Source organism: Gracilinanus agilis, chromosome 3, assembly GCF_016433145.1.
Source record: "Gracilinanus agilis isolate LMUSP501 chromosome 3, AgileGrace, whole genome shotgun sequence".
Lineage (NCBI taxonomy): Eukaryota > Metazoa > Chordata > Mammalia > Didelphimorphia > Didelphidae > Gracilinanus > Gracilinanus agilis.
Window position 1 is genome coordinate 521328234 of NC_058132.1, and position 27641 is coordinate 521355874.

General features: G+C 38.4%; 1 protein-coding gene across 2 annotated transcripts in view; it reads left to right on the forward strand.

The window, feature by feature from the left end:
- Positions 1–5540: 5540 nt before the first annotated feature.
- Positions 5541–27641, forward strand: part of FGF14 (fibroblast growth factor 14) — an 872990-nt gene continuing 850889 nt past the window's right edge. For both annotated transcript variants that reach the window (XM_044667191.1, XM_044667193.1), the window contains exon 1: positions 5541–5748. In XM_044667191.1, the coding sequence (XP_044523126.1) occupies positions 5541–5748 (208 nt within the window). The remainder of the gene's footprint in view (positions 5749–27641) is intronic.

Below are 27641 nucleotides of genomic sequence, written 5' to 3' on the forward strand. Positions count from 1 at the left end.
ACAGAAGCTCTTTCTCTAACATCTTCAGTTTTGCCTCCTAAACCAATTCACTTAAAAATGAAACTTCTGTACTTTAGATACAACCTCTTCCTTTCTCAAACCTTATGCTTTATTCAAAACGCAATTAATCTTTTAATTCCTTGCTACTCCTAAAGCAAGATAGAAGGGAGAACTGTGCCTTGAAAGAGCAAAAGTATAGTTCATGCTTAACTCTTTTTTTTTAAACCCTTAACTTCTGTGTATTGTCTCCTTGTTGGAAGAGTGGTAAGGGTGGGCAATGGGGGTCAAGTGACTTGCCCAGGGTCACATAGCTGGGAAGTGTCTGAGGTCAGATTTGAACCCAGGACCTCCCATCTCTAGGCCTGGCTCTCAATCCACTGAGCTACCCAGTTGCCCCCTTGAAGACTATCTTCTGATTCAAATAGCATCCTTTCCATTGTGCCCTGCTGCTCTTCTATAAGTCTTCAGTACTTCAATTAGAAACTGAGATAACTGAGATTAAGTATAGAAGAGAGTATTTTAATTTTGAATTACTTTGTAGCACAGTGGATAGAACACTGAACTTGGAATTAGAAAGACCTGAGTTCCAATTCTAATTCAGACACTTATTAACTGTGTAACCTTGAGCAAATCACTTAAACTCTCAGAACCTCAAGTTCCTCATCTTCAAAATGGGTATAATAATAGCACCTATCTTAGGGTTGTTGTGAAGCTCAACTAAGATAGCATATTTACTTTCCAAATATAAATACTAGCCATTATTACTTGTTATTATTAAAATTGACCTGTCAGAATTATGCATGATTTTTAAAATTAGATTTATTTTCTTCTCTAGAGGCAGAGGTCAATTATTAACTACCACATCGATTTTCTTATATACATATTTGTTTTCAAGGGAAGGAAATGAACATAACTATACTAGGAAGGCAACATGACATAACAATATATTATTAAGCACCTACTATGTATATGGCACTGTTCTAAGTTCTGAGGATTCAGGAATGAAGCAATCTCTACTCACAATGAATTTTCATTCTAATGGGGGAGACATCAAATTCATATAGAAATATTAATTAACATAAAATATATACAAAATAGTTAAATATAGGCACTTTGGGAGAGAGGGCAGTCACCATTGAGGGAATCAGGAAGGCTCTCTAGAGAAGATGGTGCTTGAGTTATATCTCTGGGAAATTCTATGATGTAGAAGTGAGGATGAAGTGAATTCCAGGAATGAAAGATAACCAACACATAAGCAGAAAGATAAGAGTATGAAGAACCAAGAGATGGCCAGTTTGGCAAGATGGAAAAATATGTCAGGGAAAGTAATACCCGTTAAGACTAGAAAAATAGTTTGGGGACAGCGTGTGTAGAGTTTTGAAGGGTAAATAGAAGGGTTTATATTTTAGCCTAGCAAAAGCAGAGGAGTTTGTTTGAATAGGAGAGTCATTTGCTCAGATCTATACATGAGAAAAAATGACTTTAGCAGCAACATGTATGATAGGGAAAGATGATGGTGGGAGACCATTTAGGCAGCTGTTGCAAATAATCTAGGGAAGAAGTAATTAAGAGGGCCTAAATTAAGGGGGTCTATGTGTGAGTGGAGAGAAAGGATTGAATGGGAGAGGTAGAGATGCTAAGATTTGGCACCTGATTATATATGAGGTGAAGGAGAATGAGGAAAAATATTCAGATTATGAACCTGGGAAACTGGAAGGATGGTGTTATTTTGAACAAAAATAGGGAAGTTTGAAAGAGGGGATAGGAGGAGTAAAGACAGTGAGAGTTCATTTTAGATGTGTTAAGTTTTAGGAGCTTCTGGAATATACTGTTTGAAAAGTCTAATAGGCATGAAGTGATGCAGAAATGAAGCTTAGGGGGAAAATGGGCTGGATATAATGATCTGTGTGAGTCATGGGCAAAGAAATGACAGGTAAACCCATGAGATCAGATCAGGTTACTAAGAAAACATTATAGGGTTTATATGCAGCAAGAACGGTGCATGATTTGGAGAATAGTCTGTATTTTGGTCTAACTTCCTTCTCTTTGTTTTTTAGGGGAGAGGAGTGGAGCAAAATCAGTTGTTGACTCTTCTATACATGATACAAATGAAACTTGCATCTTCCAAAAACAAACAAACAGAAAGAACCTATGGGAAGTACTCATAGTTAAGACTAGTGATACAGATGATGAGGTAGCAAAGGCAACTGAGAAGTGATCAGACAGCTAGTAGATGAACTAGGAGAAACTAGTGTCATGGAAATCCAGAGAGGAAAGGGTGGTCAATAGTGTCAAGTGCACTTCATGGTGGCAAAAAATTGGAAAATGAGGAGATGCCCTCTGATTGGGGAATGGCTAAACAAATTGTGGTATCTGTTGGTGATGAAATACTATTGTGCTCAAAGGAATAATGAACTGGAAGAAGTCCGTGCTAACTGGAACGACCTCCAGGAATTGATGCAGAGTGAAAGGAGTAGAACCAGGAGAACATTATACACAGAGACTGATATACCATGGTACAATCGAATGTAATAGACTTCTCTACTAGCAGCAATGCAATGATCCAGGACAATTCTGAGGGACTTATGAGAAAGAACACTATCCACATTCAGAGGAAGAACAGTGCGAGTAGAAACAGAAGGAAAACAATATCGCTTGATCATATGGGTTGAATGGGGATATGATTGGGGATGTAGACTCTAAATGATCACTCCAGTGCAAATATCAATAATATGGAAATAGGTCTTGATCAATGACACATGTAAAACTCAGTGGAATAGCAGGGAAAGAACATGAATCTTGTAACCATGGCAAAATATTCTAAATTAATTAATTATATAACACCCCCTTCTCCCCCCAAAATAGTGTCAAGTGCAATGGATAGGTCAAGAAGGATAAAAATAGATTAAAAAATACATCAGAGTGGTCAATTAAGGGATCTCTTGTAACTTTGGAGATAATTTCAGCTGAGTGAGGTAGGAAGTCATATTGCAAAATTTTAAAGAGTTCTCATTCTCAAAGGAGGAGCAAGGGAGTAAGGCAGAAAATGTAGACAACTTTTTCAAGGAGTTTGGTTGAGAAAGGAAGACAAGACATGGTGGAAAGATTTGAGATCAGAATATTTTTACTCAAGTCCTGGCTTTGCAACCTATTATCAGGGTGACTCTGGACAAATCATACAAATTCTCTGAGCCTCAGTTCCCTTATTTGTAAAACTGGGATGATAATACTTGCATTGTCTCCTACCCAGCATCCTTTTGAGAATTAAATGGCACAGTACAAGCACAGCATTTGGTAAATATAAAACTGTATAGATCTGTGAACTACATTTTAACCAAGGAAGTTAAGGAAGTTAGTTTTACTGTTGAAAAAATTACTACTTTATTCTTCAGGTGGGTAATTGGAGTTAGGAAACTGTCCTGAAGGAAATTTTGCCCCTGGCTTATTTGGAAGAAATTCAGTGTGGGGTAATTAGGTTGCATGTTAAGCAAGGAGAAGAATCAAAAATATGAGAGAGCCAGTTTATGATGATTCATTTAATGGGTATTAATTTAGTTCAATAAGAGCTAAATTAGAATAGTTTAAAAGAAGTCTCTGTATAAAATATTATTTAAGGAAAATATAATGCCCCAGGGAAATGTAATGCTGCTTTGTCCTAATATTTTACTATTTAAGATTTTGGCAGGTGCTAAAATGGGACTGTCAATGAAAAAACCATATGTATATGTATGTATACATGTAATATACATACAAATATACATATGTAAAACATAGACATATCTATTGCCACAGACATTTTTGAAAAACTCCATTCTGATAAAGTATTTTTTGTAATGAAAATTTTAAAAAAAACCTTATCCTAAAGAAGGCATTTGAAAGATTTCTTTGATGTTTAGGGATCTAAAAATACAAAAAAAAGATAAAAGTAAAATTTCAGCTGCACAGGAAGATGAAAGGTTTTCTTTTGACTTTCTTTAGTGTTATTTCTTTGCTATGACTTACTTATTTTCAATGTTACTGTGATTATTTTTCTTTCTTTCAGTCACTTTTTAAAGTATAAATATCTTTAATGTCTTTTGTGGCAGTAAAGAGCAAGCCAGGAGCAGTTCAGATTTAGGACTGATGTGAGGGAGAAGGAGGAGAGGTTAGTGTTGGGACTGGGGTTGGCTGGCAGTCTGGTGGGGGGAGAGAGAGAGAGAGAGAGAGAAAGAGAGAGAGAGAGAGAGGAGAGAGAGAGNAGGCATTTGAAAGATTTCTTTGATGTTTAGGGATCTAAAAATACAAAAAAAAGATAAAAGTAAAATTTCAGCTGCACAGGAAGATGAAAGGTTTTCTTTTGACTTTCTTTAGTGTTATTTCTTTGCTATGACTTACTTATTTTCAATGTTACTGTGATTATTTTTCTTTCTTTCAGTCACTTTTTAAAGTATAAATATCTTTAATGTCTTTTGTGGCAGTAAAGAGCAAGCCAGGAGCAGTTCAGATTTAGGACTGATGTGAGGGAGAAGGAGGAGAGGTTAGTGTTGGGACTGGGGTTGGCTGGCAGTCTGGTGGGGGGAGAGAGAGAGAGAGAGAGAAAGAGAGAGAGAGAGAGAGGAGAGAGAGAGAGAGAGAGAGAGAGAGAGAGAGAGAGAGAGAGAGAGAGAGAGAGAGAGAGAGAGAGAGAGTGGAAGAGAGACCGCAGTGACACTGCCCTCCCCGGGCTGGTTGAAGCATCTCACTGGTGACGGGTCTGAAAGCACGTGGCTACGTCATGGAAAGCCAGTCTTTTCAATGCAAACTTCAACTCCTCCTCCTCCTCCCTCTAATGCCTGTAACTCACATCCTAGGCTGGGAGAGAAATCCAGAGGGGAGATTTTCCTCATGCACACCGTTGCTGGAAGCAGGGAGAGTAAGAAGAAGGAGGAAGGGGATCTGCCTTTCTCTCCACCTACTACGAGACTGCTAAGGGGAGGGGGATCTAGATTTGCATCTTTTCTACGAGGTGACTGAGAACTGCAGGTTCAATCAGATTATACAGATCACTGGGAATTTATTGTAAAAAATCGACACTTTCAGAGGGAAATCTATATCTTCATCTGCCAGCCTTGATTCCGGAGGTGGTATTGGTGTGTGTGTGTGTGTGTGTGTGTGTGTGGTGTTTTTTTTTTTCTTTTTCCTTTTTTTTCTTTTTTTCTTTCTCCTAGGGGCTACACAATGGCAGTCTTCTTTCAGTAAGATGAATCCTGCTTTGGCTTCTGCAGATCCTCCCATCCTCATAGCGACCAAGTAAAAGGCTATGGTTTTCTCTTTGGGGATCTTTTGTGCATTACTGTTCTCCCTGATTAGTTTTTGGCCTCAGTTGGGATTTCTTTGCCTTTTCGTTTGCCTTCATGCTGAAAAGGATTTCCCCCCCACACCCTTTTGGTGATAATCCAGTGTTAATTTAGGGGGATAAATCATTCATCCTGGACGAAAAAACATTCATTGAGAAGTCTCAAAGAAATATACCACGTGAGGGGAAAAAACTGGGAGAAGATCGGAATATTATCGTTTTTCCTATGGTAAAACTGGTGCCCCTCTTCAGGAGAACTGATCTCAAATTATTATTATGCAACCACAAGGATCTCTTCTTTCTCAGGGTGTCTAAGCTGCTGGATTGCTTTTCGCCCAAATCAATGTGGTTTCTTTGGAACATTTTCAGCAAAGGAACGCATATGCTGCAGTGTCTTTGTGGCAAGAGTCTTAAGAAAAACAAGAACCCAACTGGTAAGCAAAACATGCATAATGTTATGTTTTCCCTCATAATAACCTGTCTGTTGCTCGTAGAGATAGCTCTGCAATTCTGCTAAGAGGGAAGGAAGGGAAAAGATAAAGAAGCCAGGACCGGCCGTTGCATGTAGAGGTGTTATATGAATAAACAGCTGGATTAGCTTCAGCGAATATGAAAACCATTTTCAGCATCTCTTGGCTGTGATATATCCCATCAATGGAAGGGAGAAAACTTTAAACATTTTTATTTTATTCGTATTTCGATGGAATATTGAAGAGATGTGGCTTAACGGTTTCCTCTTAGTCAGCTGAAGCTTTGGTAGTTATAAGGGAGAAGGATCTGGGGGTGGAGGGTTGGGGGGGCTCTCCTTACTTATCTGACCGCCCTCCTTGTGGGTTCAGTGACAAGGGGCTCAAGAGCTGAGATCCTGCACAATACTTTCTGATTAGCTTGCAGAATATTCGCCACACCGATCACCTTTACCAAAGTAAAATCAGGCCCCATCCCTCCCTCTTTAGCACCCCACCTCCCACCATCAGCCCCCGCCTCCCTCTCCCCCACTAGCTCACAGTACCCGTGGATTAACTCATTCCCCCGTCTGCCAGTGACACATCATGCCACAAGGATACTTTCCCAGGGCTGATGCCTGGAGGGAAACCGACTCCAAGTACACACATACTGCCCAGCAGCATTTTGTTACCACAAGAAGAGGGGCTGGGGGCGTTGTTATTGTTATTGTTTTGCTTGAAACCTGCCTGGGTCCTTTGCTGCCTAGATGGGCTGGGATGTGGGTCTCGGCTGTAGCGTGATGGTTGGTGATCATGCGCCTCAGTTCAAATGGGCTCCAACGAGGAAACTTGCAGTACATTACATAAGAAATGCAAATGCAGGTGTTTCGGGGAGTCAGATCCCACGGGTTCACTTTCTCCCTGGCTCAGTTTGGGGCGTTCTGGGGCGGCCGCGTAGTTGTGGGCAAGCAACAAGGGGGAGGGAGGGAGGGAGGAGGAGGACGAGCAGGAGGAGGAGGAGGAGAAGGGCTGGGTGGCGGCGGCGGCGGCAGTCAGGAGTCTGGGCACTGTACCTCACAGCTGCCTTTCAGGGAAATAGCATCACACACATCCCAAAGCAGCTCTGCGCCCCATAGTTCCCACGGCTTTCGGTTTGCCGCAAGCATCGCTGCGTTGAGAGGAAACCTTGGAGAGTGTGCGTGTAGGTTTGTTTGCGTGTACGGAGGGGATCGTGGGGTTGTGTGTGTGTATGTGTGTGTGCGCGCGCGAGTGTGAGTGTGGGCTCGCTGTCCTGCAGTGGCAGCTCCGGAGCTGGAGGCTCCTGACGCTGGCACTGCAGTGTAGTAGATCATAGGCTCTCCGCTGCCTTTCTGACACCCCAACATCAACAAGAGGCAGCACCAGCAGCCAGAACCCCCATCTGCTCAGGCAGCAAGTGGCTGCTGCTTCCCAGCCCCCAGAGAATTGAGAACGGAATGAAGCTGGACTGGGCTCCAAGGGGGATGCTGCTGCTTTCTGGCTTGAAGGTGGAGGGAAGGAGGCGGAGGTGTGGGTGGGCGGAGAGAATGACTCTCCACCTACCCTCTTCTCTCTTTGAGGCCACCACTTCTGCACCAAAAAAGCAAGCAGAGTTTTTAGACTGCCCGAAAGGGCAGATCATACCAGAGCTTAAGAAGGGAACGCATCATCATGTTCTGGAAAGAAGAGGATTGTGGTTAAGATTAGTATTGAGCTTTGATTACTCTTAATTTTTTGTACTGCAGTGAGGAAGTGTTTCTCCTCTACTCTCCACCTTAGTCTCCTGTTCTCTCTCACTCGCTTTTCTTTCTTTCTACCCACCTTCTCTTTTTCTGTTTCCACTTTACTGTTACTTCCCCTCCTCCCCTACCTTTTCTCTCAGCTCCCCTATGATAGCGAACTTTGAAATGATGCACCATCCTGAGAGAGTCAAGGTGGAAAGACAATTGTCAGCTCCCCCAACTGCATCTCTGAATCAGCTATAAAGTACACCCCACCCCCAGGAGCGAATACAACAAAGTCAAATGTATTCGTTGCACAAACCTCCCGAGTTGACTTAAAGATTTCTTTTAAATATATCTATCTGATTAAGAAAAAACCAATGACTGCTGATGAAGTGTTTTAGTCAGTTAGGACCCCACCTCCAGAAAGAAACGTTTGGCTTTTAAGTAATTGGGGTCACTTTTAGGAAAGAAATGTTGTAAAGGTTGTTTCTCAACTTGTCAGTTTGCCTAGGATCCTTGAAGTCAGTCTGACTGATCCCCAAAGAGAGTAAACGTTTTCATGTAGAACAGAAAGTTTCTTTGCTGTCTTTTATTATTTTCATAAGCAATTTTACTGGAAACACACATTTTTCTCACAGACACAATTAAAATCTTTTTTTCCCCCTCTACACTCCTCCCTACCCACCCACCTCTATATCAGTAACAAAGCTATTTTACCACTGGTGCTTTAGAAGGTATGAAACAAATAATAAATCATTTTTGGAGTAATTTATTTGGCAACTTATGAATGCTAAAATAGTTATGTGTGAAGTGATGAGCTGATTGAAAGTATGGCTAACATCACCAAAAATTTTAATATGATGGATGAGTATGATCAGAGTCTAAGCTAAGGACTCCAACTGTTGTTTTTTTGTTTGCTTTTTTTGGTTGGTCATTGCTAGGGCATACTATTTCATCTTTTAAAAGTTATCTTTCTAGTTCTTCTCAATATTAAGTTATGTTATCCTTCAATTCTTTCCAATTACCTCATGATAAATTTCATTATGTTTGCCATTGTCTAAGATAAATTGCACATTTCTGACCCCAAGAAAGTATAGCTAAAAAGTTAATTGATTAAGAAAAAACAGACCTAAAACTCCTTTGCAGGTAAAGACAAAAGAAACAGACTGACCCGTATCTACTATGCAATTTTGTATATAAAAGGAGAACAATTATGTTAAGGCTTTAATGAAGAAGCTAAGCAGAATGCTGCCAAATAATATTACTACATCAGGAAATTTGATATAAAGTTCTTCTTATGTTGTTATGATGGAGAGATGACATTAAATAAAATCTTATTTCCCAGCCTTTGGGTTTGCTTAGTGTACTTTTTGTCAATTAATTTCCCTTGTTCTTGGCATACTTTGTTAAAAACTGCAACAAGTTTAGGCTCTGGAATCTTGAGACCAATGCTGGAGTATTATTGCCTCACATCTAGATAGAAAGGAGTCAATATCTGATAATAAAGACATTGAATTTAGGCCCCAAAATTTGTAATCATTGTTTCATTATAGTAATCAGTCTAACTGACAGATGTTAATTAAATATCTTTTTTATTTTCACGGGAAATATATACCTCAGAATTTGAGTACGTTTCACACAAAAACTTTACTATAAGTTTATGAGTATTTAAATAGTAATAAACTTTTGGTATTTGTTTAAAAGAAAGTTACATTTGAAAAGATCATTTGGTATTTATATGATAAACATTGAATATCTGTAAATCACAATTATTGTAAGAAATGAAGTATATATTTTAAAATGCCCCTTTTCCAGCAAGTAATCATCTATTTAAGAATAAACTTAGTTGTGGTTTCACAAAATAAGTTATACAGAATAACTAATTTTTAAGCAAATTCTCAAAAGTGGGACTACTGAGTCTAAGTCCTTTTTTATTCAGGAAACTTAAGTTTCTTTAAAGCCAGTAATCATGTATTACATGAACTAATATGGCAGATTGACCAGATTCATTATGTAGGTTACAACTGAGTAAAGAACTCTGAGGAAATGAATTATAAGTCAATAAAAGAAAGCTAAGGTCAAAAAGGTAAGTATTTGGGAATGTCATTGATGATCATATTAACATTGAGTGTAAAAAAAACCAAACCAAAACAAAAATAAAATCTCCTATAATACTACAAACTAGGGTCCAGGAGAGAGGCTCAATAGGGTTTTGAAAGAATAAAGCTAGTATTTGAAGTTGGTTTTGAGTGAAAAAGATAAACAAAAACCCTGTTTTCACAGTACTCAGGAAAGAGATCTCTTGGGAGAGAAGTAGGAAGCAGTTTTTCTGGTTGGAGTTCAAAAAAGTGCAGATGAACCCTCAGTATTACTCCTGCCCTGTTTGCTTTTTCTCTGCCACTTATTTAAACAGTTAAGGTGGGCATGTGCAACCATCACTTCCTGTTTTCTTTGCTCTCAAGATAAAGTTATGATAACCTAACTTCAATATATTCCTCACTCTTCATTCTGAGCTTCTTTGGATGAAAAAATGAAAAAAAACCACCTGTGTCTATAGCTCATATTGAAGTCTCTTGTTACATCTATCAGTGTTTCATCCAGGTTTGTTATATTTTGAATAAATTTACCAGATACATGAATAAGAAGGGGCAGAGAAGGTAAAAGGTTAGGGCTTCTTAGTTACTCATTTCCTAGTATTCCCATAAACCATAGCTTCTTATAGAATCAGACTAAGAAAAAAGATCCAAAGATTGAACACAACCTCTCTGTTTTTGGACACTAACGGGAATGAACATTTATCAAATCTAAGTTGTTTGTGTGAAACTCTTTATGTTAAAGATTTGAGAGCAGACCAAAAACTCTACCCTGGGGGTTGAGATATGGAGGTACTGATTACCATGTAGCAGTTCTAGCATGGGTTTCAAAGGAATCTGTAAATACTACCAAAAGGTAGTATTATAGTCAGGCCACTTTCCCAGGAGGGTGAATTTCTTATACTTAATATTCAAATGAACAATTACAAAATGCAAGACATGATGATAAAGATTTAGTTTTAGCAATGAAGATGGTTTTGACCATATCATTATCTTGATTCATCTTAGAATATATTCATAACTGAGTTTATTTAAACAGTGTACTGCTTTCACAATACATAATTCTGCAGTGTTTCTTTTGTTTTCACATAGAATCATTCTCTTGTAAAACTCTGAATAGAGTCATGCTTTAACAATTTATTTAAAAGGTGAACATTTTCAGGAAGCTTTTTTGTACTTTTAGGAACAAGAACAACACTGTTTTGTGCTCCTCTGTTGGTATCATTTCACTTAAATAGAACCATAAACTTTCTATGTAGATACTTCAAAACTGGAGCATTTTAAACATCATAATTTCTTATAGCTAATGGGTAAACCATCCTTGTATATGAATAGCTAAGTCAGAAATGTAGTAGGTTATTGTGGAAAGAACATGTTATTTGAAAACTGGAGAGAAAGATTCAAGTCCCTGTTGTAACATGTAGCTATGCCTACAGCTGTGGCTAGGTCACTCCCAAGATTTCAATTTCCTCATCTGTAAAATGACGATGATGATACCTATATTATCTATCTCATAGGGTTATTGTGAGGAATGTGTTCTTTCTATAAAAGTTCCACATATATATGAATTACAGGAATTCCATAATTAAATCTTCCAAGTTGTTTCATTGTGTTCAAAGCCTTAGCAAACAACACCAATCCCAACTTAACCCCTGCGTTCTGGAGAGTCTTTAAACCAGAATGTTTTAAAGAGCTTAGGGCAAATACCATCCTCCTAACACATCCAATTCACCAAAGAGGCTCTGTGATGTTGACTAAGGATTTAGTTTCTATTTGAAATTTGATTTTGATTATACAAAAGTTTGGAGTCAAGATGTGTATAGGCACATGGTAAAATACATCTTCCTATGGGATTTCTAGGTTCTATTATATATGCCTCTGGATAAACTTGCTCTTCTGCTTTTTAAAGAGAACAACAGAGTTCTGGTGTTTGTGTCTGTATAACACTAGCAGCAGGAGAGTGATCTGCTTTGGCAAGAAGACAAAGGAAGATCTTCATCCCAATCTTCTAGATCTGGGATGTTGTTTCTAAGACCCTCTTGGATGAAAGGAAATCCACATCTGTTTTGTAAAATAATAACAACAGCTTCCATTTGTATAGTGTTTTAAGGTTTACAAAGCATTTTATAAATATGTCATTTGATTCTCATCACTCTGGAAGGTAAATATTATTATCCCTATTTTACAGTTGAGTAAACTGAGACAGATAGGGTAAGTGACTTGCTTGTATTAAGTGACATAACTAACATCTGAATCTGGATCTGAAGTCAGATCTTTCTTCTTAAGTATAGAAAGGAAAGACACTCTACAATGCTACTTACCTGCCAGGTATATTGAATTGTGTGCTTATATTATCTATCATTGCCATACATGTATTGAACAAATTGTACAAGTAACTATGCCAAGTGCTATTACTTTTATCATTAGATAGTTAATAAATTTTAGGCCCATAACTAGCATAAACCTTCATATTTAATGTCAGGGTTTAATGAAAGTAGCATATGTTTTACTTTTATTAGTTCTTTTTTTAATTAAAATTTTATTTTTTTCCAGATTACACACTGAAGCAACTTTCAATAATTGTTTTCTGACATTTTTCAATCCATGTTCTCTCTCTTCCTCCCATCCCTCCCTCTTCCTTGAGGTGGCAGATAATATGATATAGGTTGTATGTGTATGACTATACAATTCAAATTTCCATTTTCGTCATGTTGGGAAAGAAGACACAAATCACTTACTTTAGAGAAAAATTCATGGAGGTAATAAAGTGAAAAATGGCATGCTTCAATCTGCATTCAGATTCCATCAGTTCATTCTATAGCATGGATAGCTTTTTTCATCATGAGTGCCTTGGAGTTGTCCCGATAATACTTAAGTCATTCAACTTTTCTTAATTCTTTTAAAAGTTGGTTATTTGTAGACACAAACAGTTTTTAGTTATCCAATGAAACATGTTTTGTAAAAATCATTCTGGTTCCTGATAGTTATAATTCTAATCTTTTTTCAGCTATAGGATTTATTATTGGCTGATGCTTTATTGTATCTTTCATTTTATATGTATGAATCAAATATAAGAAACTTTTATTAAGTATCTATTGTGAACAAAGATCTATGCTAAGACCTGGGGACACAAAGGTCTTTCTCCTCTCTTCTATTTTCTGGTTTCCCTGGTTTTTTAGATAGCACAATGGATACAGAGCTAGACCTAGAGTTGGGAGGGCCTGGGTTCAAATATAGCCTCAGACACTTCTTAACTGTGTGACCCCAGACAAGTCACTTAACTCAACTGCCTAGCCTTTGTAGCTCTTCTGTCCTAGAACTGATACTGACAGAAGGTAATGGTTTTTAAAAAAAAGACAGTTCAAATTTCATCTTTTGCAAGAAGTCCTTCTCAATCTTCCTGTCACTACTCATGCCTTCTCTGTGAGATGACCTGCTATTTATTCCCTATATATATTGCATATACATAATTGCTTGTATGTTGTCTCCCTCGTTAGAATATCTTCTTGGGATAGGGACTGTATTTTTCCTTTGTGTCTTTGTGTCCTTATGCTTAACTCAATTGCCTGGCATACAGAAAATGGCTTCTTAATGATGATTATTATGATAGTACAGTCTTTGCTCTCAAGTAGCTCAAAATATACTCGGAGGAAAAGACTGGGCAATAATGTGAATAACTAAAATATAACTTAGAATACAGTAAGTATATAGAAGAGTTCATTGGGAAGCACCTCCTATGTGCTAGACACTGTGCTAAGTGCTAGGCATACAAAGAAGGCCAAAAGAACTCCCCTCCTCTCAAGAGCTCACAATCTAAGAGGTAGAGGAGGAAGACATGCAAACAGCTAGTACCAGTGGGGGCAATGCAAATAAAATAGAATGATTTTAGAAGGGACAGACCACATAGAGCTCAGAGATTAGGGAAACATTCATGGAGAAGGGGATACTTGAACTGGGTTTGCAAAAAAGTGACTGATTTCAACAGGAACTTCATAAAGGGAGACTGTTTTAGGTATGAGGGGATAGTATGAACAAAGGTGTGATGATGGGAAAGGGTAGGGCCAGAATGGGGAATAGCAAGTAACTTTGTTCATTTGGCGCACAGGATCTGGGAGAAGCAGTAATATTTTCACAATGCTGGATACTTAGTGGAGTCAGACTGTGGAAAGCCATGGAAGACAATCTAAAGAGTTATTTTGTAGGTAATAGGAAAACATTGATAGCTTTGAAGCAGGGAGAATAATGAGATCAGAGTGGTTTGTCAGAAAAATCGCTAGGACAAGATGGGAGATAGGGAATAGGCTACAGGTGGGAAGACAGTTTGGAAAGTAATAGAGTTTAGGTGAGAGGTAATGAGGATGTGGCAATGAAAAGGGGGCAACAGAAAAGTGAGGGAGATCTTGCAGAGGTAAAGTCTAAAGGATCTTGCAATTAATTGCATATGAAGCATTAAAAAAAGGGAAAAATTAAAAAAAAACAGTAATAACAGGATCTTTTCTATGCTGTAGCACAGAGAACTAAAGGAATCAGACCTGGGACTTTACTGATCAAGGGAGTTCTCTGATGAGGAAGCATCCTCTAATAGTACAGGTTGTTCTGTGTCCAACTGTGTCCACAGGATTCATTTATTTCCAACTCTTTGTGACCTCATGTATCATACCTATACAGGAGATTTTCTTAGCAAGGATACCGAGATAGTTTGCCATTTCTTTCTCTAGGAGATCCAGGGGTCCTTTTGTCAGGCAATCAGAGGTTAAGTGATTTGCTCAGGGTCGAAAAGCTAATGTCTGAGACTATATTTGAACTCAGATCTTCCTGAATCCAGGTCCAGTGTTAACCAATGAGCCATAGCTGCCTCTGAAAAGACAGGTATGGTACCTTTTCTGAACTTACAGTTATAAAAAGCATCGAAAGATTAAATAACTGCTTAAGGTCACACAGCAGCAAAGGTCAGATATGGGTCTCCTTGATCTTAAGGCAGCTTTCTATGGACTGTGCCATACTGCCTCTAATTCTTCCAGGCTATCTTTAAAATATAGATCCATGTGGCATTCTAGATTATCCTTTTTTCTCCCTTATTCTATTTTATAATAGCACTAAGTGAAATTTATGAACTTTACAAAATCACTAGGTCACCACTTAATGTACTTGTAGGCACTGGAGAAAATTGAGCCACCTGCTCTATTTCTCAATTGACTTTCCTTAAAAGGTAAGTATTTTTGAGATACTGGAATAACTATCTTCTCTCTTCTTTATAGAATCCCTCTTACTAAGAACACTGCCAACTGCCTTGATACCATTTATCATTATTTCTAACCTCTATTATCTGTTCTCTTTGAGGGACCACTTTGACTTGAAATTAACATTTGTTTTTGCCTTTCCATTGTTTTTAGGCAAAACTTTAAACCTTATGCCTTTCTGTTCTCCCAATTGACTCTCCTAGGCTACTGTGGGTTTTTTCCTTTTTTTTAACTTTATCTTTTTATAGTGAATTTGAAGGGAGAGCCTGATTTCATCTGAAAATTTTAAGTCCAATACTAATTTTCTAGTCAGACTTCCAATTCAATTAGGAAACACTTATTAAACACCTAGTGCTGGAAGGATCTGTGCCAGTCTGGTTGCTTTGGGAAACTAAAAGGAACTGCTCTCAAGGAGCTTATAATCTAACAGAGAAGAAAAGACATGGAAGGGATTCCTATCCTTCACATTTAGAAGAGATACCCTGATAAAGTAAATGGGGAAGAAAATGCTGTGAAGTGTTTGGAAGACCACTTCAACTTGGAAAGGAACCACTGGCTAGGAGAAGATTCATAAAGAAGATGGCACTTTAGTTGGGTCTTAAAAGGAGGAAGTACCTTCACAAGTTGGTGATGGGGAAGGGGTAAGTGTATTGCAGACAGTGAGGAATGCAAGCAAAGATACACAAGTATGACTGGAGCATACCCCCTTCTCAAACTCCGATATTTGGAATTCATAGCTTCCTTCCAGGCTAAGATCATGTACCTTCTATGTAAAGTCTTGTTAGTGATATCCTCCTGCTGAAATAATGTATTTGCAAATGAGTTTATTTTTATTCCTTAATAGAATGTAAGCTCCTTGAGGCCCAGGAGTTTTTTATTCAGTCAATTTTCCATTTTCCTAATTATGCACAATCCTGCCTCTATTAGGTAATTGATAGATTCTTATTGCACTAGATAAAAGGTGGCGTACATGATTAGCATGAGGTAAAATTGGAAAAAGAATGCTGGGACCAGATTTTTGGAGGAGTTTACATATTTCATTCAGTAGGTAAGTGGGAGGTGGGGTAGAGGAATGGAGAGGAAAGAGAAGAGAGGGGAAAAGAATGAAGAAGAGAGGAGAGGAAGGAAAAAACTGGAAGAAGGAAAGGAAAGAAGAGTGTAAAGGAGCAGGAGGAGGATAGGAAAAGAAAGAAGAGAGGAAAGAAAGAAGAGTGAAGGATAGCAGGAGAGGAAGAGGAAAGGAGGAGAGAAAGAGGAAGGAGAGGACAGGGAGGAAAGAAGAGTGAAGGAAAGGAAGCAGAAAGGAGGAAAGAGGAAGGAGAGGACAGAAAGAAGGGTGAAGAAGGAGGGAAGAGGAAGAAGGAAAGGAGAAAAAGGTGAATGAGGAGAGAAGAGGAAGGGAAAGGAGAAGAGAGAAAGGAAAGAAGGGTGAAGGAGAAGGGGAGAGGAAGAGGAAGAGGAAGGAGAGGAGAAGATTGGAAGAAGTGAGGGAGAGGAAAGAGAGGAGGCCAGGAGTGGGAACAACAGGGTTAGTGCAGCTTCTTATGACTCTTTCTTGGTTATTTCCGGGCTGGATGGTAGGGGAGGGAAGACGACAGGGAAAGGCACTAGATCAGGGGCAGGGAGACCACTTTGGAGGCCATGACTATAAATATTACAGGCAAGAAGAGATGACGACCTGAATTTGAGTGGAAAAGGATGGCCTGGGGGTGGGACTGGCAGTGGAGACCTGTGGGCAGGAATTGCCTGACTTCTTAGGCTGGTGGGGGAGTGTGGGGGAGATGCTTACTAGCTGTCACCCGGGGCTTTGCCTAAGTTTTCTCATCTGCAAAACGAGGGTAATAATAGCACTTCCTTCCCAGGGTTGTTGCTAGGACAAAAATGCATTCTCCAAAGCACTTTTTAAAATTTAAAGCGCTCTATAAATGCAGGTATTCTTTATTTCGATCATTTCCCACAATAAGACCGGTAGAATGGATGCTTTCCAAAAAGTGTCACCCGTGGAGGCTAAAGCATCTCTTTTCGGGGGAGTGTACGTGTTAGGTGGAGGTGAGGATCCTTTTTTGTTCCATAAGTTGCTGAGGCCTCAAATTTAAGTGCGTCCTTGGCCGGCCACGGAAGAGAGGAGTGTCCCGGGACAGTGCCCTGAACGCAGGGTTGGGAGACCTCTTCCAATCTCGCTCTGTGGTGCAAATCACTGCCCCTCTTAGGGCCTCTTTATTCCTACCTGTGAAATGGGTGGGGTTAGGCGAGACTTTCTTCCAGTTTGGGTTCCAAGACCCCCATGCGGACGAATCCTCAACTAACTTCGCTCAAGAATAAATCCCGAAGGGCCCCTAGGAAGGAGCATCAGGCGGAAGGTTCCAGCTGTAGGTCCACCCACCTCTCCGCTATACGGGGGAGGGGAAGGGGGAAAGAGACAGTTAACCTAAGAGAAGCTGGAGATTCGGAATCTCTATTGAGGAAGGGGACTCCGCTTTGCAATGCGGTGGAAGCGGCCTGTTGGAGCCTCCGTAGCGCAAGAAGTTTTCGTTGCTACAGAGATGACCCTTGACCCTACCGAGGAGCCGACCTGGAGCTGCGCTTCTCCACCCCGCCTTTCCCCTTGGACCTCTCGGGCTAGGGCGCTTCTGTTGTTATGGAAACGACGCCAGACGGAAGCGCCGATGTAGCAGCAGCCACGGTCCGACCCTGGCTTCTCAATTCTGGCTCTCAGCTGCCCGGGAAAGGAAGAGGGAGTAGCGAGTCGGTCTTTTAGGGAGACTCAGTCCTTTGAGCTTACCAGACCCGGAATCTCCGCACTGATGGGATGGTGGGCGAAGGGGGTGCGGGGTCCGGTACGCCCCCGCCCCCAAGTCAGCCCGCCCTATTCTGGGACAGCTCTCCACTAGCGAGCTTTGCTTACTGGGATTTCCGTGGGGTTTGGAGTGGGGACCAGTCTCACTCCCGGAGGCCAAGCAAAACTAACCTAATCTCACTCCTTACAGAGCTGGATTTTAAAAGGAAGGGTGAGAATTAAATTATAGGGGCCCGGAGAGGAGGAAGAAAAAAGGTATTCCACAGAAAGGAAGAGTCAGAGAAATAGCATATGGTTTCAGAGCACCAAATTGCTAGTTTGGAGTGAGATGTAGCACTTGGACCTCGGTCAGGCGTACTGGCTGCGTTAAGGAAACCTTTCGGGGTCCTCTTTAATGTTAGTGCTTTCTCTGTGATTGTTTTCCATTTTTCCCGTATATAGATAGCTTGTCTGTACATAATTGTGTGCGAAGTGTATACGTAATTGCTTCCCCCAGTAGACTGTGAGCTCCCTGAGGGCAGGGGCTATTTTGCTATCCTTTATGACCCCAGTACTTAGCACACCTCCTTGGACGTAGTAGCAACTTAATAAATGCAAGCTGACTTGGCTACAGAGGTTTAAGTATCCTGAAGTTCAATAGAGCTCTCATGTAGCTTAAGAGAACCTATTTACAAATTATCTCCTCCTCCTTCCTAGTGTGATTGTAATCGCTGAAAGTGCCTATTTATAAGTATTGATTGGAATGAATGAAAAGAAAAACAAAACAAAACAAAAGCAAACTCTGAGATCTAGTCAGTGTCCTAGGGTTGGATTTAAAGTGAGGGACTTAGGGAAAAGATATCCCCTATAATAAGCCATTTGTTATTATTCTAGAGCCATGTTCAGGCATGACCCCGTATGGGATTTTCTTTTTCCATTTCTTTTTGGTTTTTACAGTTACACATAGAAACAGATTTTTGACACTTGTTTTTTGACATTTTAGAATTCAGATTTTCTCCCTCCTTCCCCTCCTCTATCCCCCCAGAGGCAGTAAGTAGGCTGACATAGGTTATACCAGACCTGTAATGTCTTGCAATACATATTTCCATATTCCTCATGTGATAAGAGACACAGATCACACACACACACACACACACACAATAAAAATCTCATGAAGGAAATAAAGTGGAAGATGGCATATTTTGGTGTGCACTCAGACTTCCAACAGTTCTTTTTTTGGCTGTGGATAGCATTTTCCTCTGTAGTCCCTTGGGCTTATATTGGAGGCTTGCTTTGCTTAAAATGATTTAGTCCTTCACATTTGATCATTGGATATTTCTGTTCCTGGTATACTATATATTATTATACTATACTGTTACAGTATACTATTACTGTCCTAGTTCAGCTCTCTACTTTTTTTTTTAACTCATCTTATTTGTAATTTCTTATGGCACAATAGTATTCTGTAACCACAACTTGTTCATCCCTTCCCCAAGTGATGGACAATCTATATGAGGTTTTCTTGATAAAGTACTAGAGTGGTTATTTCCTTCTCCAATGGATTTGGAAAATAGAGGTTAAGTGACTTGCCCAGAGTCACACTACTAGTGCATGTCAGATCATGGATTTGAACCCAGGGTTTCCTAACTGCAGGCCCAGTGCTTCATCTATCTGTTGAGTTACCTAGCTGTCTCTGAAAAGTCCCGTTCTCAGTGACTCTCATTCACCATCCCCTTCCCTCTTCCTTTTTAGAAACAACCTCATCCAGACCCCTAATGATACCAGAAATAAATTAAGCTTCTTAAGAACCTTTGGGGCAGGAAATGACTTGGGGCTAGATATGATATGCCCACTGAATATTTCCATGCCTATGACTGAATAAAACCGAATATATGATTCATTGGTGCTCTCTTCTGTATTGTATTTGACTAGGTCGTTTAGAATTTTGATAAAAATCTACTGCACAAAAAAATCAACTTTGAGCCCTAGGAACCTCAGGCCAATGTCATGCCACAAGTGTCATTCAAAAATTTGACTGGATTGCCAAAACATCATCTTAAAGACAGAATTGTAATTTTTAAGATTAGAAATTGTAGTAACTCAGGGAGTAGTTCTAAGTAGAGCCACTCATTTAATTGTATATTGCATCTTAATGAGCAAAAGAAGTATAAGGGAAGTATAAGGGAAAAAGGCAAAGAATTCAGCATAGCTTTATGTTAGAAAATATACTTAAATTAGGAAGGGTAAACCAAAGAAAGGAAGGCAGAGGCTGAAAAAAATCTAATCTTTATTTTTGCTCAGTTTTGGAAGTGGTGTGGTTAGCTGTTTTATTTTGGAACAACTTAGATCAACCCTTAGTACACAATTGTTTTTATTTCTTGGAGACAGATTTGCAAATTGAGGTCAGAAGAGGATGATTGTTGCTAGTTTAAGAAAATATATTTTACTGACTATACAACCCAGCACTGCCTTGTAAAGGTATCTTTGGTTCTGTAACAGAGAGCTTTCTTTTGTGTGCCTTAGTTGCTGGTTTCTACTCAGTATGTCACCATGTTATCTAAAAGTAAATGTTATTCATTTGCTATGCCTTTGTTGTTTGTCAGTTGACTAGCCAGTAAATTTCGGAGAATTCCTACTTTTAAGTCTTTTTTATTTACTTGAATTATACTTCCTTTTTTAGATTCATTCTTTACGTTGATCCGGATGTTCTGCCTGTCTGCAAAATCATTTTTCTCCCCCCCCCCACAATAAAAAATAAAAGGCTCTGCTGTCTTTGCTGAGCATGAATAGCTGAGATAGCTATTATAGCAAGTTCTCACTTTAAACCTTGAAATTACATATATTCTCATTATAGCTTGATAACATGAGCTTTCCTTACAATTCCTTTATCAGGAAAAGTTTACTTTAAACCAAATCAAGGTAAGTCAGAGACATTTTTGTGATTATGTATGGTTCCAAGTCAAAAACAGATGCTTTTGTACTCAATACTTTATTCATTTTGAGGTGTCAAGTGGTGGTGTATTTAAAAGATAAATTTTTCAGATGAACTATTCAGATCTGGTAAGGAAAGAGAAGGAAGTATAAACTTTACTGAATTTACTTTTCTAAGTATGTGCACCTGCTGTTTAGAGAAAAATCAATCTAGTAATAATTAAAATGTCTTTTCCCTCTCTATAGCAATTTGTTGTCTCTGCAATTACAGTGGATCGTTGAACTGTGTGGTAACCTATTCTATAATGTTGCCTCCCAGATAAAGTATAGTTTGGGAGAGATTGCAATCTCTATTCTTCTTACTTCCTGTGAATAGCACATGGTATGCCACTGTGCTATTTTAAAAAAATGAGATAAGAAAGCTAAGTCCTAAAACAAAAATAATATCTTCTAATTGTAGGTGTTTAAACATAGCCATTTATCTCAAAGCCTAAAACTTCTCTCCTTCAGCTATCTTCCTCTTGTGCAGCAGGTGTTCGATTCTGAAGCAGGGAAAAGCTACAGTTTCAGGACATATCTGAGTCAGTTTTCTTCTCAAGCTCTCAGTTGCTGGCATCAAAGCCTTACCAGCATTTTATTGTTGATGCAATTATGAACAATATCATAATATGCCTTCTTTTCAATGTTTAAATCATACCTTCCTCAAAAAATACAGGCCATAAAGTTATAAGATGCAGTTTTAAGGGATTTTACAATAGCATCCTTTGAGTAGTAAGTGGGTTTGTCAAACAGTGGCAAGGATGGAGTATGGTGTGATTTCTTAATTGCCTCTATCAAATAACAAATATTAATGGTCCTCTCTGTTCCAGGGCCTATACTGGGCTCTGAAGATACAAATAAAAAGATCAAAAACAAATCTCTTGAGCTTACATTTTAATAGGGGAGAAGCAAATATAAGCATAAATATATACAAAGGAAATATTGGAAATATTTAAGCAATTAAAGAATAAAATTGCTTTTGAGATACTCTAAGGTTTTTTAGTTACATCTTGAAGAAAACATGGATCCTATAAGGTGGAGCTTAGGAGGGAGTGCATTCCAGGAGTAAGGATTGCTAGCAAAGGCACAGAGATGGGAATTGGAGTATTATTAATGAGAAATAGAAAGATAGGTGATTTGGCTGGGTCACAGCATACAAAAATAATACAGGATGAGGTAGGAAAGATACATTGGAGCCAAGTTTTGAAGGGCTCTAAAAGCTAAACAGAATTTTATATTTAACCCTAGAGACAACAGGGGACCAGTGGAATTTACTGAGTAGAGTAACATGAACAAATTTGTCCTTACTAATTTTGGTAGTAGTATGGAGAACAACAGAATGGGGAGGTACTTGACATGGAGAGAAATTGCGATATCATTGCAATAATTGAGTTGAGAGATGGCAAGGGCCTAAACCAAGGTGATTGTTGTTTGAGTAGGAGGAGTCAAAGGCAGGCGATATGAAAGCAAAGATAAAATTTTGCTAATTAATTAGGTGTATGTGGTGAAAGTGAGGAGTAAAGGTAATGTTGATGTTACTACCCTGAGTCACTAGACAGACTAGGACATGAGAAAGGATTTGGGTATAAAGATAAGTTTGTCAAATGTCTAATTTGAGATTTTTCTGTGATATCTAGGATGAACTGTCTGATAGATAGTTGGTCTCATATGTCGGGAGCTCAGGTAGGGACTGGCAATATATATATATATATATATATATACATATATATATATATATATATATATATATATTTGAGAGTCCAATGAATAGAGATGGCAATTAAACCAGCAGGAGTTGATGAGGTCATTAAGAAAAGAAGGACAAATATAGAGCCTTGGTTGACATCCACAGAGGGTATGACATATCTAATGTTCCAGCAAAAAGTAGAAACAAGAGGGCAGTGTCAAGAAAATAGAGTATCCAGGAGAACTGATCAGCAGTGTCCAATGAAGTGGAGATCTCAAGGTTACAGACTGAAAAGAACACCAAATTTGGCAGCTAAGAATCAGTAACTTTGGAGAGAACAATTTCAGTATAAGAAGAGATAAAAAAAAAAAAAAAAACCAGACTGCAAAGAGTGGAGAAGGGAGGAGAAAGAGAAGTGGAAGCAACTATACAAACATCTATGATTCTCCACTTTTGCTAGTGGTTGTCTATAGCTTCTCTGCATTCTATCATAATCCTTAATCAAAGTCTACCTTTCCCTACTTTGGGATTATTAATATACATTTAAACAATTTTAGGATTTTGCGTTGAGGGATTCTAGAAATTACCTGGTCCAATCCCCTCAATTTACAAATGAAGAAATGTAGGCCTAGTAATTTGATCAGGTATCTTGCCAAAGATCATGTAGACCCGCATCTGAACATTGATGTCCTAGCTTTAAATCAAATGTCTTTTTTTACCATACTCTGCTGTCTTTTACCTTGGGAATTATTTGGTCATTCTACCTTCACGAACACAAAAAAGTCAAAACATTATGTCCTATCTTTTTAAGATTGCCTATCCCCCCATTAAAAAGTTATGTACACAAAATTGCCATTGGAGTTAGAAATTCTCAGAAATTTTATACATTTTAATATATTGAGTTGGGAGTAGTAGTAGACAAAGAAGAAAAGCCTGAAAATGTAATTAGGATGTATCCAGCACAATTGAGGGTAAGAAATGGATATATCTTTTACCTTGTGAGGAAGCTGGGACATGCCTGAAGTGTTTATTTTATCTTAGGATCTCTGCTTTGTGTTCTGTGTTAGATTGTGCTTTTTAAAATAGGTATGACAAAAGAAATGAGTCCATAAATATTGTTTGCTACATGCCAAGTTCATGGTAAGCACTGTAAATTCTAAGATGAGTAAAAATAAAGTGTCTGCCCTCAAGGAGCTTATATTCTAAAGGAAGAAAGTAGCTTATAAAAGAAATCTGAAAAGGAAGTAAAGGGAAGATACACCATGGGGCATAATGGAAGAGTACAGATTTTAACCTGGTGAGAAATGAGGAGATGGCTGACCTCAGTACCCTCTTAAAAACATGTTCTGAGAGGAGTCATCTAATCAGTGGTAGATATCTCGGGGGCAGAGAGTACTTTCAGGATTTGAGTGCCAGTGCTTTAGGGATGTTCTCAAATGAAGAATTTTCTGGGTCATTATAGAGGAATTTGGATTGCATCTTAGTAAGAAATGAAGGAAACTTAATTGATATGAGATATCTACTACTATTTCTGAAGGAATGGATTGAATGTCTCTATATTAATTGTTATTAATTATATGTGTATGATTATATGTAATGAGAATTATTTTGTATAAATGAATGCTATGAATTTAATTTAATAAAATATTCTTTGAATTTCATTACCTAGTATACTCCTTAGAAATTAAAAATTCTTCAAAATGGGAGCCAGAATGGCGTAATTTAAATAGAATTGTAATCAAGACATGGCTTAGAATACATGGTTTCAAATCTTAACTCCATGTGTGACTTTGAGCAGAATATTTAATGTCAGCTTCCTCATCTATAAAATAGGTTGGACTAGATGATCTTTATTGTTCCTTCCAATTCAAAAGAGCACTCCAAATGAATATGCCTAAAGCCAAAGTATTTATTCATATTAGTGCTTTTTCTAGTCATATGTCCAGCAGCAATACAGGATATTCGTGCATTTAGTAATTAGATATGGAGAAATGGAAATAAGATTTTACCCTGTTTGGTAACCTAGAGCTTTGTAGGTATTGAAAGTGTGGCATAGTAGAAAAAACACTACAAAATCTGAAGAACAGGTTTTTCCACTTAATACCTATACTATCTTAGCCAAGTTGCTTAATAATCTCAGTTGAAAAATGAAAGGGTTAAACTGTATGATTCAGAACTGGTTGGATGTCTAGAGTCAAATAAAAATTTTTACTGGTTCAATCTTTTCTTTTTTTGTTGAAAACCCTTAGAATCAATACTATGTAGTGGTTTCAAGGCAGAAGTTCAATAAGGGCTAGGCAATGGAGTTAAGTGACTTGCCCAAGGTCACACAGCTAGGAAGTGTCTGAGGCCAGATTTGAACCCAGTACCTCCCATCTTCCAGCTTGACTCTCATTTGCTAAGGCACTTATCTGCCCCTATAGTTCAATCTTAATTTGGCAAGATGTTTCTGGTGTACTGCCCAAGTGATCTCAGCATGACCTTCTGCTGACTAATATGTTTATCAATGATTAAATAGATGACATGTTTATCTAGTTTGCAAAAACTAGAAGGAATTTCTAATCCAATGGACCAGAGTCAGGATCCAAAATGATCTTGATGTATTGGAGCATTGAGTTAAATATGATAAGATAAAATTCAAGAGGAAAAAATGTAAGGTCTAACACAGGTACAAAAAACTAACTTTACAAACAAAAAAGGGGGGAACATGGTTGGACAGCAATTTTTTTTGAAAAAAATTAGGGTGCTTTAGTAAACTTCATACTTTGTATGAGTCAGCAGTGTGATTTGGCAGGCCACAAAGCTAATATAATTTTTGGCTATATTAAAAAAGACATAGCTTCTAGGAATAAGTATTCTACCCTTATCAGATCCAATTTGGAGTATTGTGTTTATTTCTGGGTGCTAAAGTTTAAGAAGGACATTGATAAGCTAGACGCTGTCCAGAGAAGGACAACCTGGATAATAAAGGACATTGAGTCTATGCCATATATGAAGATCGATTGAGGTATATGTATTTTATATTATATATATATATATGTTATGTGATATGTATTTTATCTTGGAGAATGAAGTCTGGAGAACAATGATATTTATTTTCCAGTGTCTAAAGGACTGTGATGTAGAGGAGGGATTCGACCATATCTCTGCTGCCTTCTTCTCCCACTCCTTGAGTTCCTTTGTTCTAATGGTGATTTCCTTCTAGAATCTCCATTTTGAGGAAGAGACCAAACTAGCCATGCTTAACTCCCTGGACTTTGCCACCACATTTCAGTTGCTTCTACCCCCCTCCTCCCCAACACCCTGCTTTTATCTTTTTGTTTCTAATTCTAAACCAGTGCTTAGTATGCTGCCAGGTACATAGTAGTCAATAAATGCTCTTGATTTGATTTCTGTGTGGCCAGTCAGGAGTAATTGGTAGAAATTGCAGCTCATATTTAAATAGGCCAGTACTGTTTACAAAGTACATCACATATATTATCTTGTTATCTTTGTAAATTAGGTAATACAAATATCTCCATTTTAAAACCGGGAAACTGAAGTTTAGGGAATTTTAAAATGATTTTCCCAATGTCATACATTTAGTGTCAGACTTGGGGTTTGGACCCAAGGCTTCAAACTCTGTTTTGTGTTAGCTGTATGTAATAGTAATTCTTTATTTCCCCATCCTGACTCACCATCTCCCCACCACCTGATGTCCAGGTATATTACTTTTTCAACTTTCCTTCAAGGCTCCAGTATCCTAAGTGGTAGAGAGAGAGAGAGCTAGAGACAGACAGACAGAGACACAGAGACAGAAACACATGCACACATAAACACACACAGAGTTTCTGCAGGGATCTTTCATATCTACCCTTGGTTCAAGCCCCTACTAAATTTTAGGGAGCCTAACCACCCCTGTTTCATTTAACCACTAAGCAATCAGATTACTTTTTACAAAGAAATATTTGTTTCAAATATATAGTAAAAACTTAACAAACATTTCCCACAAACACCTGGAATTAGTGGGAGAGCATAATCCCTTATACACCACCTCATTCTTTGGAGAAAGGGGCTTAAATTCACAGTTTAACTCCATTCCTAGCTAGCAGGAACCCAAATTCCAAATCCAAAGCTTCCCTGAGCTTGCCATCCAGCACCCTGGCTTCTCTGCTGGGCTGGTTGTAACATCTGTCCTGGAAACTTGGAACTCCAAATCCCCATGGTTTGAGCAGCTACATTCGGGACTTTACTCTCTGCATCTAGAACCAGAAAGGTCAAATGAAGCAGACCAAAACCCCAAATTTATTTCTCAGGGACACAGAGGCTAAGGACAAGTTTTCATCTTCCTGTCTAACTTACTTCTTGGTACCCCTTGAAATGAATGAAGGAGTCCTTCACCTCTGATTACTGCTGGAAAGAGAGAGTGACTATGCCTCAGGTAGATTTAGAGATGCAGATACTTCAAACTATTCAACCAATAGAAAAAGCCTGCTTCCTGTCATGTAGTACATGCCAACACAGGATATCCATACATGTGCCAGGCCTGTCTCTTAGGAGCAAGTGCCTGATCTCTCCCATTAGAACTCCTCCGTCTTAGAATGAACTGGGCATGTGCCAAAATCTTTTTGCAAATATATGTAGTGTTCAGGAAAATTTTCCCTAACGAGATTTGTGACATGCACCTGAACTTTAAAAAAGAAATCCATGTTATAAATTGCTATCAATAAGTCACTCAGCTATTTATGGAGTACCTATGTGCTCAACACATTGCTAGATATTAAGGAAAATACAGAAGATGCACCGATTAGTATGTGGTCTCTGGAGTAGATTACTATGTAGTTGGGGAGATAAGACTATGTGAAATAGTATAGAAAAATTTGCAAGTGCTAAATGATGTGGCATAAATTATAAATTCATATAATTTCAGAGAATGTTAATGAGACAGTGTCTTAGAAAGCTCCATGGAAGAAGTGAGACTTAAGCTTTAGTTTAATCCAATACTGCACTAGGTCAGGTAGTGGAGAGAAGCATCTTGGGCAAGATAAACACTGTAAGTGGAAGGTCGAGAGGTATATATGTTCATAATGCTTTTCTGAGACAGTAATGAGGAGGACATTTATTTTTTTTTAATTAATATAATTTATTTACAAGTGCCTCAGCCCTTCTCTCCCCTTCTCACATTATAGAAGGTATTGTCTACGAGATGGATAGAAGAGGACATTTTTAAAAGAGAAATATGTATATTAGAGATTGCTTGGTTTCCTCATCTGAAAAAAGGGATAATACCTTTTGCTGGAATAATGGAATACTTTTTACTGATATGGGGGAATAATATCTGTAGTATCTATTTCATAATGATGTTGGGATGATGAAATGACATTTGTAACAGAA